Source organism: Mus caroli, chromosome 11 (genome assembly GCF_900094665.2).
Source record: "Mus caroli chromosome 11, CAROLI_EIJ_v1.1, whole genome shotgun sequence".
Taxonomy (NCBI): Eukaryota; Metazoa; Chordata; class Mammalia; order Rodentia; family Muridae; genus Mus; species Mus caroli.
The window spans coordinates 95,244,935-95,257,581 of record NC_034580.1 but is presented as its reverse complement, the minus strand read 5'-3'; the positions used below and the strand labels follow the sequence as shown (position 1 = coordinate 95,257,581).

General features: G+C 43.7%; 1 protein-coding gene across 1 annotated transcript; it reads left to right on the top strand.

Moving 5' to 3' along the window:
* Positions 1-4,876: 4,876 nt before the first annotated feature.
* Positions 4,877-12,375, top strand: Krt25 (keratin 25). The gene is made up of 8 exons (XM_021176718.2): positions 4,877-5,347; positions 5,676-5,758; positions 6,520-6,676; positions 9,451-9,612; positions 9,698-9,823; positions 10,415-10,632; positions 11,292-11,359; positions 11,673-12,375. The coding sequence occupies exons 1-8, from the start codon at positions 4,931-4,933 to the stop codon at positions 11,780-11,782; spliced, it is 1,341 nt and encodes a 446-aa protein (XP_021032377.1). The 5' UTR covers positions 4,877-4,930; the 3' UTR covers positions 11,783-12,375.
* The last annotated feature ends 272 nt before the right edge of the window (positions 12,376-12,647 follow it).

The window sequence follows — 12,647 nt, the reverse complement described above, 5'->3', positions numbered from 1 at the left end:
TGCGTATGAGAAGCACAAATTCGATTCAACTGGAGGGGGTGAAGTTGGGAGGTGGCTGGAACATGGGTCTGGCTGCACATGCCTTTAATCCCCACACTTATTAAAGCAAGGCAAGAGAGTCATGAGTGTGAAGATAGCCTGCACTACACAGCCAACTCTAGCCCAGCCTAATATATGAAATGCTGTCCAAGGGAAAGAATAAGGAGGGGGAAAGGGAGGAGAGACCTGGAGCAGCATGCCATTCTTCTTCAGTGACAGGTCCTGTGAGAGAAGACCAGGGTCTCAGAAGACAAGGAAGCAGATAAGTTTGGAATCGGGAGGTCTGCTACGTCCTATGGCGAGCAAGTTTAGTAAGGAGTGCGGCACCCTGTGTGCTATTTCTGTGGGAGGAATGGGACAGAGCCAGTAGGAAAAATCATACAATGGGACACAGCCAGGATGAGGCCAATAAAGCAATGCTGCACAGAGAGCACAGGGTATCTCAGCAGCGTTATAGACCAAACACACAGCAGCCTGAGGACTGGTAACTCCAGTCTCTCCAGTGGGAAAAGTCAAGTTCCAGGGATAGAAACCTTAACCCCTTCAAGACTCTGGCCCCAGCCCCAGACATCTGCTCCTGGGCAAGGACACAGAATAAACGTTCCCTTTGTACTTCCATCAGGGCTCCAAGAAACATTAGGTCAATCTGGCTCTCAACAGAGAAAGGGAGGATAAAGAGGAGGTGGAAGAGGAAGAAAAAAAAGGAAGAGGAGAGTAGATTAAAAAACAATTTAAAGATGAATGAAAGGTGGGTTATATAAAGGGGAAAGGAGATGATGGGGATGCAGGCTTAGGTGGGGGAAGGGCTGGGAGAGCAGAGCAGAGGGGAGGGTGAAGGGATAAATAACTAACATTATGGATGTTTGAAAAGGCCACATGAAAACCTACTACCTTTTCATTTGTGTGTGTTTATGCATACATATACACATACATATATATACACATAATATATGGGTATATTTCCCCTCAAGTTGTTGATCAAGGGCATCCTGGAGACCCGTTCCCAATAATACAGACCATTGCCATTGCTCTTGGTTCCCCTTGGCAACAAGAACCTCTTGCCGAAGACATTCTGACTCTATGACAAATCACATTGACTATATGACATGGAGAAGTCACAGTCGTGATTTCCCAGGAAGCTTCCTCCCTCCTGGCCAGCTCTCAAGGCTCTGGAAGATGTTTTGCAGCCCTCTGAGACAAAATGACAATAATAGTAATTAATAATCATGACAATGACAATGACTACAATAATAATCAGCACTTTTGCCTAGCTGTGAACGCTGTGAAGCACCCACTGGGAGCGCTGGGAGCCAAGAAGCACAGGCTCGCAACACTAAGGACGCCAGTGCTCTAGCCCAGGATGGCTGATCTCTTTTAAATCCTAAACAGCATTAGGGAGATGGCTCAGTGGGAGAAGTTCTTGCTGTGCAAACATGAAGTCCACAGTTTGAATTCCCAACTCCCACACAAAAGCAAGACTTGGCAAGTGCTGGGGGTCCAGAGGAGGGCCCTAGGAGCTGGCTGACCAGCCAGTCTAGAGAAAATGGTGCACTCGTGCTTCAGCAAGTGGTCCTATCTCAAAACACTGATGTAGAGGTAGGTGGCAAGGTAGCTCAGTGGTTAAAGCACTTGCCGCTCCAGTCTGAGGACCTGAGCACACCCCCTGGACTCCACATTGGCTTAGAAGGAGAGCAGCAACTCCCCAGAGCCGGAGGACTCCATGCCTGTGCTGCGGAATGCGTGTACATCGTAAATACAACAAACGCACATGTACACACACAATAATAATAGTAACTTCTTAAAAAGGTAAAAGTAGAGGGAGGCTGGAGAGATGGCTCAGTGGGTAAGAGCACTGACTGCTCTTCCAGAGGTCCTGAGTTCAATTCCCAGCAACCACATGGTGGCTCACAACCATCTGTAATGATGTGTCTGAACAGAGTGACAGTGTACTCACATACATTAAATAAATGAATAAATAAATAAATAGATAGATAGATAGATAAATCTTTTTTTAAGATATAATTAGAGAACACTAGAGGAAATTGACCTCTGGTGGAGGACGCACACACACATGCGCACACATACACATGCACACAAACACACATACATACGCACACAGAGAGAATTGTGTGTATAATGCCTGATCAAAAATTGTTGGAACTAATAAATGAATTCAGTAAAGGTGTAGAAACCAATATCGACATATGAAAATCAGCAGTGTTTCTGCTCGATGATAACAAAGCATGTCAGAAGAAAGCAATCCCCTTACCATAGCGCAAAAGTACCCAAGGACAAAACGTAATACAGGAAATGAAGGGCCTTTACACTAACAACTCCCTAAATGATGGCAACAAGGGGAGGGAGAATCAGTTTTCTTTTAAGGGTGTGGCCCCCAGTAGGCTTACACAATGAGCAGCCTCTTAATACACATGCTCCTGGCCCCACACCCAGGAGTATATGAGCAGCACAAATTGGAGCCAAGGAATTACTTTTGAAAGATAATTCAAAATCAGGAAGGCAGGAAATGGGAATCTTGGAGGAGTTGGAGGATAAATATCAATGTGCATTGCATGAAATTCTCAAAAGGATACCAAAAAAAAACCACTTTAAAACATGTCAAAAGACAAAAAGAAATGGAGATATACCTCATGTTTATGGATTTAAAAGAACTGAGAATTTTAAAATATACAATTCAGTGAAATCTCGACCTTTCCCAGAGATAGAAAAGCAAGCTTCGTATGGAAGATGCTCAAGGAGCTTCAGAAGGACCCACAGACATCCTGAGCAATTAGAAGAAAGGATGAAATTAAAGATATCACTTGCCTTGACCTCAAAACCTATTACCAACGTCAGTAATTTAAGACACTGTGTTCCAACACAAACGTACACCTATAGCCTGGCAGATGAAAATGAAAAGCCCAGAAATAAGCCCATGTATTTACAATCAATTTTTTTTAAGATTCCAAGAATACACTAGGGGCAGTCTCTTCAGTAAAAATATATGCTGAAAACTGGAGAGAAAATGAAGACTTTGGGTCCTTACCTTATCCTATATGGAAAAAAAAATTGAAATGCATTTAATGCTTAAAACTTTGGCCTGGAAAATAAGGTTACTGGAGAAAGCACAAGGGAAAACCTCCTGAGATGTCTGAAAAAGTCTTTTTTATGATTATTTTATCTTTAATTATGTGTACATACGTGTCTGCATATCTGTATGTGTGTGTGCCACATATTTGTGCAGTGCCTGTGGAGGCCGGAAAAGGGCATCGGATCCCCTGGAGCTGAAGGTAAAGGCAGTTGTGCGCTGCCTGACATGGGTGCTGGGAGTCAAATTTAAGTCATCTGGAAATGTGGCAAGGTGAAAAAAAAACTAAGCTAAAAATACAGTCGACAAATGCAAAATTAGAAACACAGAACTACAGAACACTAAAAATCTTCCTCAGAAGAAAGGAGCAGAGTAGAGAAGTAGCCCACACACTGAGAGAAAATGCCGCCGTGGCAGTATCTAATAAGATTGCTTAGTATCCAAAATATATAAATATTAGCATTATATATGAAATGCTATTTACATATATGTATATGAAAATGTCAAAAGTATAAATTTCATGTAAAAATTATAAACATATAAAATTTAGCACCCAAAATACATGAAGAACTTAACTCAACAACAAGAAAGCGACCTGACTTAAAAGGCACTCCTTTAAAGAAACTGTCAGCACACCGACAGAAAGGGATTCAACCTCACTGATCTCACAGAAACACACAGGGGAGAAGGTTGGCGGAGGGGCACAGAATTTCAGTGAGGAGAAATGAGTTCAGGAGAGGCATTACACAGTTAGGTGACTACATTAATGACGACGCAGGTTTCGCATGAAAACTGCTGAGTGCAATGTAAATGTTCTCACCACAGAAATATGTGAGGGAAGTCTATGGTCATTTGCTAGACTTAGTCATTCCATTGTGTGTACGTAACAAGACATCGGGTGTGTGTGTGTGTGTGTGTGTGTAGATAAGTGTAATTTCAATTTATTATTTAAATGTGGGCTTTTCATACAATATATAGGGACCCACAATCAGTGAATAGTTACCTCCCCGTGACTTACAACTGAGCCACAGAAGGAAAGATGAAATTCTTCCTTCCAAGTTGGCTTCAAATTCTGTGAGGTCAGGAAACACGCTGATGTCCTTCCAAACTCCTACAAAACATACCAGCAATTAGGGGTGTGTTCCTAATTACCAATGGATGAGAGGAGGAGACAACTACGCTCACGCATAAGTGTCAACGGAGTATGTTGCACATGTCAGCGGAATGGAAGCTGATTTCCCATCGGGAGCTGTGATGAGGAATTCAGAACAAATGAGCCAACCACAACCTAGTGACTGAAGGGCCAAGTGTGAAGGAAATGTATAGCTGCTGCCCCTCTATACCAATGTAAGAAGAATCGACACAGCAAAGCAAAGTCTTGGAAACTTCAAAACCTGTCTTGGCGAGATAACCCAAAACCCCCAATACCAAATCCCTTCTCCATGATGGAGCCGCAAGCGTTATCTGTTTCGGCTGGAAGTAACCTATGACTCACTGGTAATTTTAAATTGTAATAATGAGCCTGACATTGCTCCACCCGGATCCATTTCTCAGATAAACACTGACCTAGGGGCAACTGCCCTTCTACAGAAATGAGCCCAACAAAGTTAGTTACTAATTAGAAAAAATCATCCAATTACGTTAACTTGCTGAGGCTGGCAAGCCAGGCTTTACCCTATGTAGGCAGAATTTCATAGAACACCCTTGAGAATTGTCTATAAAAGGGCAAACAAAAGCATCGGGGTTAGAAGGCACTCTAGTCTGACTTCCAAGAACACAGTTCAGCGACACGCTTGCCCTGAGATCATGTCTCTTCGCCTTTCCAGTGGATCCAGGAGGTCCTATGCTCGCCCCAGCACAGGATCGCTCAGGGGAGCCAGCTTCGGAGCTGGAAATGCATGTGGCGTGGCAGGCATTGGAAGTGGCTTCTCCTGCGCCTTCGGGGGCAGCGCCACGGGAGGAAACACGGGGGTGGCCAACTCCTGTGCTGGCTTCACTGTGAACGAGGGGGGGCTCCTCTCCGGCAATGAGAAGGTGACCATGCAGAACCTCAACGACCGCCTGGCCTCCTACCTGGATAACGTGCAAGCATTGCAGGAGGCCAACGCTGACCTGGAGCAGAAGATCAAGGGCTGGTATGAAAAATTTGGACCTGGGTCTTGCCGAGGTCTCGATCATGACTACAGTAGATACTTCCCCATCATTGATGATCTTAAAAACCAGGTAAGAAATTATATCTTTGCACGTCACATGTACATAGTTTACTATCTAAATGTTCTTTTTATTGAAAAAAAAAAGCATGCTACATGATTATTAGTGGTATTTTTAAGGGCATTTAAAGGCATCGGAAATAATCATGAAGTAGATTCAAGTCTTTAACTTCATGTTAAACATGCCCTTGACTGATAGCTTAGTTGGTTTTTATCATTTTTAGCATTTTCTAACATTAAAAAAAAAACCTTTACCAAAATAAATAAATAAATACCACCTTTACCTTTTAAAATTATTGTGATAAATAGCTTTTTTAAAAAGTCAAACTCCTGGTTTCCAGATCATCACCTCCACCACCAGCAATGCCAATGCTGTACTGCAGATTGACAATGCCAGGCTCACGGCTGATGACTTCAGACTCAAGTAAGTCAGTCACGGGAGCGAAAAGAATCCATGGAGATCCGTGCGGTCCTAATTCAGTGTTGTTTTTAATCCCTCCATCAAATTCTAGTCAGTCTTACTCCAACGTTAGAAAGTGCTAGGATTTAAAGTAAGCAAGATGAACCTAGAGGTGTGAAAAGAATGTTCCAGCCAGAGGATGGGAGGAGGAAGAGGAAGTGCTCTAGAGAGGCCAGCCTTCGCAGAGGCATTCAAGGGGTACCTGAATAAAGTCAAGCCAATAAGATCCATCAAGATCCCAGCAGGTAGCACTGATTGGGCGCTAAGTTAAAAAAAAAAAACAAAAACAAAAACAAAAAAAAAACACACACACACATACACACACAAATGAAAATAGGAGGGGCCATGTTAGGGACTATTCAAGGGGACTGAGAGTAGCGAACTAGGGAGCCAGAGGTGTGTGATCAAAACACATCTTAGATTCTTTTAGAAAAAAAAAAAAAAAAACAGAATATTCTTGCTTTTCTATACACTGGCTAGTTTTAGTGATTATTTATAAAACTAGAGTCCAGTAATCTGCTTCTTTGTTCTGTCAAATGCCTCTCATATTTAAAAAACAAAAACAAAAACAAAACAAAACAAAAAAAAACAGTAAGTGTATAACATACTTCAAAGAAGTCACAAAAGTGGCCAGATTTGCCACTTCAAAAGTCCTGAGTACCTCCATGATTGGTGACTGTCTTCAACCTGGTGACAAACTGGAAAAATCCCTGACGCTTTTGCAGGTACGAAAACGAGCTGGCTCTCCACCAGAGCGTAGAGGCTGACGTCAACGGGCTGCGCAGGGTTCTGGATGAAATCACCCTGTGCCGCACTGACCTGGAGATTCAGTACGAAACCCTGAGCGAGGAGCTGACCTATCTCAAGAAGAACCACAAAGAGGTAAGGTTGGCCGCCTCTCAGCCAATAGCGCCACCCCTCCCCTCGTAAGCAAGAAATTGCTCTAGAGAGTCCCAGACCACATCATAGGAGGCCAGCTTGTCTTTGCAGGTGATGAGTTACTTACCTGTATTATTCACCCTTATTCCTATGCCCACTTTCCCACGGCTGGGGGAGGGGGCGGTGAGAATCATGCTTTCCAGAACAATCAGGCTTCTAAGATCAGCGGCTGGCTGTCATTATCGCTATATTAATTGGACTACTTAGACAATTAACCCAATTAGATGAAATGAGTGTCCTTTAAAGGCCATCCTAAGAAAACTGAGTCTAAATTTCTACATCACAGCAGCATGCATTAACTGCATACTTTCAGTATTCAGTCTTAATAGTATGTATGACATTCTTTTTTTTTATAGTATTAGTATTGATTCTTTGAGAATTCTATTCGTGTTGATCATATCCACCCTTCTCCCCTAATCCCCCCCCATCTCCATCCTCTCGGTCTTCACCTCCCCACCCACCCAACTTTGAGTTTTCTTCTCCCCTCCCCACACCATGTCCGTCAAGTGTTGCTTAGTTACTCTTGGAAATGCACATTGGCCTGTAGTCACTCCCAGGGGTCACATCGCTGGAGAAAACGAACTCTCCTCTCCCCACTGCCATCAAATGCCAGTAGATCCTCAGTAGGGGTAGGATTCTGTGCCCAACTCTCCAACTCCATGCTAGGGTTTTGTCTGGCTTGAGCTTGTGTGAGTCTCGTGAACGCTGTCACTACCGCTGTGAAGTCATACATGCAACCACGCTTTTGGGTCCAGAAATCACTCCTACCTTGACATCCTGCACTACCTCTGATTCTTTAATCTCTCTACACCTTCTTCACAATTATTCCTGAGCCTTGAGGGCAGTCGTGTAACACGCATGTTCCATTTAGCACTTTAAATATTCTTCTATATTTTTGCTTTTCAAGAGCTATTTATATTTGCATGTATGCCTTCATGACAGAAGAGGGCATCGGATCCCATTACAGATGGTCATGAGCCACCATGTGGGTGCTGGGATTTGAACTCAGAACCTCTGGAAAAACAGCCAGTGCTCTTAACCGCTGAGCCATCTCTCCAGCCCCTGAAATATTCTTAATAGACACAGTGATAAAGGTGAAACTACAATTAAACTGTTATACTTGAACGTCACTTCCAGGCCTATAGCATCCTTCAAAAGTTCTCACTTGACCACAAAGCCATTGTTTTTACAGTCCATATTTTCTGTACTAAAAAATGAGGTGAGGGGATGATGTTTTAAGTCTTTGATTTTTTTTTAAATGACCAAAGATCCATAGTGAACACAAAAGCTTAAATCCGGAGCAAAGGCTAACATGCTACGTGGTTAGTCCTGAGGATAATTTGTAAATTAAACTACTTGAATCGCAGCATTCACTTGGCTCTATGCATTCACATGTGGTTATAATCCGTGGTGGTTACTTGGGGAATTGCTGGGGAATTAGGAGCAATTGATTTTTAAAAATGCTTTGCTTATGGATGGCCAGCCACAGATTTTCCTTTAGTTTTATCTTACTTTCGTTTGTTTGTTTGTTTGTTTGTTTGTTTGTTTGTTGTTGAACTGGGTTTCCCTAAGTCCTGTGGTCTTTAAAGCCACACACAGAGACAGAGACAGAGACAGAGACAGAGACAGAGACAGAGACAGAGACAGAGACAGAGACAGAGACAGGAAGGACATTATATAAGGACCTGGAGATTGACTTCATGCAGGAAAGCAAGCTGCCCTGCTTCAGGAGGTGGGAGGAAGGACTCTACAGCAGACAGCCGACCTAGGCTATGTCAGTTCACACAGACTTGGTGGGGACACCTGTGTCTATAGACACTCTTAGAACTGCTCGCCAACAGCATGCCATGCAGACAGAATACTGCGGAGTCTGACAGCAGAACAGATTCCTGCTCTCCAGATGACAGGAATCACCATAGCCAGCATTCCCGTGGCAAACAATCCAGAAAAGTCACAGTCTTATTAACAATTCTCCCACTTCTCTTACCACCACCCAGAGACGGATTTTTATAAGGGGCTCCAATCTTCAGGTAAATCATAAGTTTCCCAAATTAACACATTTACAATTGGCCAGAACCAGAAATCACACAGGGATCTGTCTGACAAGAAAGTCCAAAAGGGACTTTATAATGATTGCATAAACTTAACAAGCAGCTGAATCCTTCCTTCCCTGTACACATTCCAGAGCACAAGAGCGTGCACAGGCACGTGAGAACACACACACACTTATTTATCTATTTATATCATTTCAACTGTTTCAAAATTATCTGAACTCAACCTTTTGGTTATGCTCTATGTTCAGGGAGTCCCTGAGCTGAGAAAATATCAAAGTGCTCTCTACCTGACTGAAGAATACAGAATAAAATCATATTTAAGCAATCCAAATAAGAGCCAGGAGGCTATTCTTTAAAATGGTTTAAGGACTTGTATTTGTGAAGGAATGAAGGCTTACTCTGTCTCAGAGCTAAACTGAGGACATGCAGCCTCGAGAAGAGGGTTGGGCTCACTAATAAATAGCTCTGGGTCCTTTAAGATTCTTTCAGAACGAAGCAGGCTCCTTGATGAGGTAGTTTTATCTTCATTGGCCTTGAGAGATAAGTCAAATGGAGAGGAGCTATAAAATGTGTCGAAATGGTCACTGCAGAGCCAAGGAGAAAAAACGTCTAGACTCCCTGAATGTCCCGCTTGACTTAATCTCAACACCTCTCTGCCCCTAGGAAATGCAGGCTCTGCAGTGCGCAGCCGGAGGCAACGTGAACGTGGAGATGAACGCAGCCCCGGGGGTGGACCTCACCGTCCTGCTGAACAACATGAGAGCCGAGTACGAGGCCCTGGCTGAGCAGAACCGCAGGGACGCCGAGGCCTGGTTCCAAGAGAAGGTAACTCTTGCCGAACAATGTTGTCCCTCTGTGCTTTTGTGCTCTTCACAAAACTAAAATCTGCCCCTCTTGGATGTCATTTCAGAGTGCTTCACTGCAGCAGCAGATCACCGAGGACGTGGGTGCCACCACCTCAGCCAGGAATGAGCTCACGGAAATGAAGCGAACGCTCCAAACCCTGGAGATAGAACTGCAGTCTCTCCTGGCCACGGTATGGAAGGAATCTTCTACAGCTCCCTAAGTTTGTTTCAAATTTCCACATACTGCTCTAAAGGCCCCACTTGCTGCCAAAAAGACATTCACATATACTTTTGTTTTGTCTTGTTTTGTTTTTTTAAAGATTTAGTTAGTTAATGTATATGAGTACACAGTAGCTGTCTTCAGACACACCAGAAGAGGGCACTGGATCTCATTACAGAATGTTGTGAGCTACCCTGAGGTTGCTGGGAATTGAACTCAGGACCTCTGGAAGAGCAGTCAGTGCTCTTAGCTGCTGAGCCACCTCTCCAGCCCTTTTGTATGTCATTTCAGAGTGCTTCCCTGCAGCAGCAGATCACTGAGGACGTGGTGTTTGTTTGTTTGTTTGTTATCTGTTTTGTTTTTGTTTTGAGATAGGATTTCATTTGTGGTTCTGACTGGCCTGGAACTCAGTGATGTAGACCAGGTTGGCCTGGAACTCAGAGATCTACCTGCTTCTGCCTTCCAAGTACTGGCTTTAAAGGCATGTGCTACTACATATAGCTAGTGACAGCTAGCTGAACAGCTGGGCATCCTCTCACCCACTCTCTGTTCCTCCTGACAGAAACACTCTCTGGAGTGCTCCCTGACGGAGACGGAGGGCAACTACTGCACGCAGCTGGCTCAGATCCAGGCTCAGATCAGCGCCCTGGAGGAGCAGCTGCACCAGGTGAGGACGGAGACCGAGGGCCAGAAGCTGGAATATGAGCAGCTGCTGAATGTCAAGGCGCACCTGGAGAAGGAGATCGAGACCTACTGCCTCCTCATAGGAGGAGATGAAGGGTAGGTGGAGGGGTTTATGTGGAAAATGCTGTTTGTCCTCCATCCTCCGTGTCCATCTCTTCCACATCAGTGGATCCCAGCACCCACAGCAGGAAACTATCGCAAAGGAAACAGTGCATTGGTGCTGGACACTCACAGGCTTCCTCTTGATCTTCCTCTTAAAGAACAGCAGCTACCTGCACACCACAGTGTTGTAAGTGTCCCGGAGATTCAAGGTATAGGAGAATGGGTGAGATTCAAGGTATAGGAGAAAGCGCGTAGGTTTTATGTAAACACTATGCAACCCTAGCAATGATATTTGAACAATCTTTGCCTCTGAATCCATTACAATCACAGAACCTTTCCCCACTGACACTGAGGGATGCGCTGAACTATTAGAGCCGTGACCAGACTGTGACCAGGAACAAATGCGCTGTCTCTGTTACCATGGATGTTAAGTGTTAAGCATCCGCACTCCACTGCCAGGAAACGAATCAGCAGCGTTTAGCAACATCTAACAGAGCAAGGAATGAACATTTAAAACTGTCGCTTCTTAACGTTAGAGTGCTTTCAGCTGTGACCCACTGATCCTGTTCTCCAAAGAGCAAGAGAAATCCTAACAGTGGATCTACAACAGAAGGGATTTCCTCCACGTTTACTCTTTTGTGGTGTCTTCACAGGGCCTGTAAGTCTTCGAGTTACAAGTCTAAAGATTATGGATCTGGAAATGCTGGAAACCAAATCAAGGGTAAGAAAAGGGAAATTCCATTATTCTGTCAGCCCTCATTAATTCCAGTACACAGGTCATTGTTTTTACAGTAAGACTTAGAGTAGATGCCATTGCATGCTAGATGTCTAACTTTAGACACGAATGCTTATTTTCAGTAATGTCAAAAGTCACCATGATTTGGCCCAACCAAGTAATCAAAATCCACCAAAGATGAATCGTATTTGTGCTTTCTACCTACACTTGGAAAAAACATCTTATTATTCCTTTATGTTCCTTCTTATTCATTTCCTTCTCCCTTGGTGAAAATCTTCTTTTAACGCTCGGTTTTCAGATTCAGTGAAAGCCATAGTGGTTAAGAAAGTTCTAGAGGAGGTGGATCAGCGCAGCAAGATACTTACCACTAGGCTCCACTCCCTGGAAGAGAAATCTCAAAGCAATTAGCAAAGATCATGAGCAAAAGAAGAAGAAGAAAAGCTTCAAAGGAGACAAGGCATGAAATGTGTCTGGGAAATGAGCAAGACTTTGAAGAAAAAAATGTCTGTCCTGTTGTCTTCTGTTCCTTTCTCCTTCTGAGCCAGCAGCGGCAGAACTCCCCATCCGTCTGGAGAGAAGTCACTTGCAAACGTGAGGGCTCACCTGATTACCCTACAGCCATCTGTCAGCATTTCTTTACAGTCAATAAACCTTCCTTGAGCAACTTACCCCTACTGGCTGCCACTGTCTTGTCTTTGAAAGGTCCCTGGCTGTGCTACAGACTGTGGACACATAGCAACTTTGGATTCCTGTGAAGTTTATGCACTAATTAGGAGGTCTGGCCCCCTCAGGTTTTCACAAGGATTTCCAGACAAGGTCAGGGAAAATAAGAGTACTTCCACTGACACTTTGACAGAAGAAACTTATTTCCTGTCACCATTGGGAAATGTGTGCCTGGCGCATTCTTCATCTGCAACTGGGACTAAAGAAAGCATTTGTGTTGAAGTGAGGTAGACATCCAATAATAGGAATAAGGTGATGAAGTACTAACTTTCCTTCAATTTTAAGACTTACAGTGATTTCATTTTCATAATCACTGCCCCTTAGGAATATAATGTTACAGCAATATTCCAAATATAGGAGAGATTAGAGCAAACGTGGGCCTAGAATCCAATCATATTAATAGAGATGTGTGATTTTGTGGTTGTTCCTTATTAGCATAAATTAATAGTAGAATAATGTGACGTCTTCACGCATGCACAGGATGTATTCTGAGCATTTGCACTCCCAGGTCGCTCCTGGACCCCAGCTCCTACTGATCCCTTCCTCCTCA

Coding starts and splice junctions, on each gene's coding strand:
- Krt25 (XM_021176718.2), top strand. CDS start 4,931: ATGTCTCTTCGCCTTTCCAGTGGATCCAGGAGGTCCTATGCTCGCCCC. Junction 5,759..6,519: donor GCTGATGACTTCAGACTCAA/GTAAGTCAGTCA, acceptor ACGCTTTTGCAG/GTACGAAAACGAGCTGGCTC. Junction 9,824..10,414: donor TGCAGTCTCTCCTGGCCACG/GTATGGAAGGAA, acceptor TCCTCCTGACAG/AAACACTCTCTGGAGTGCTC.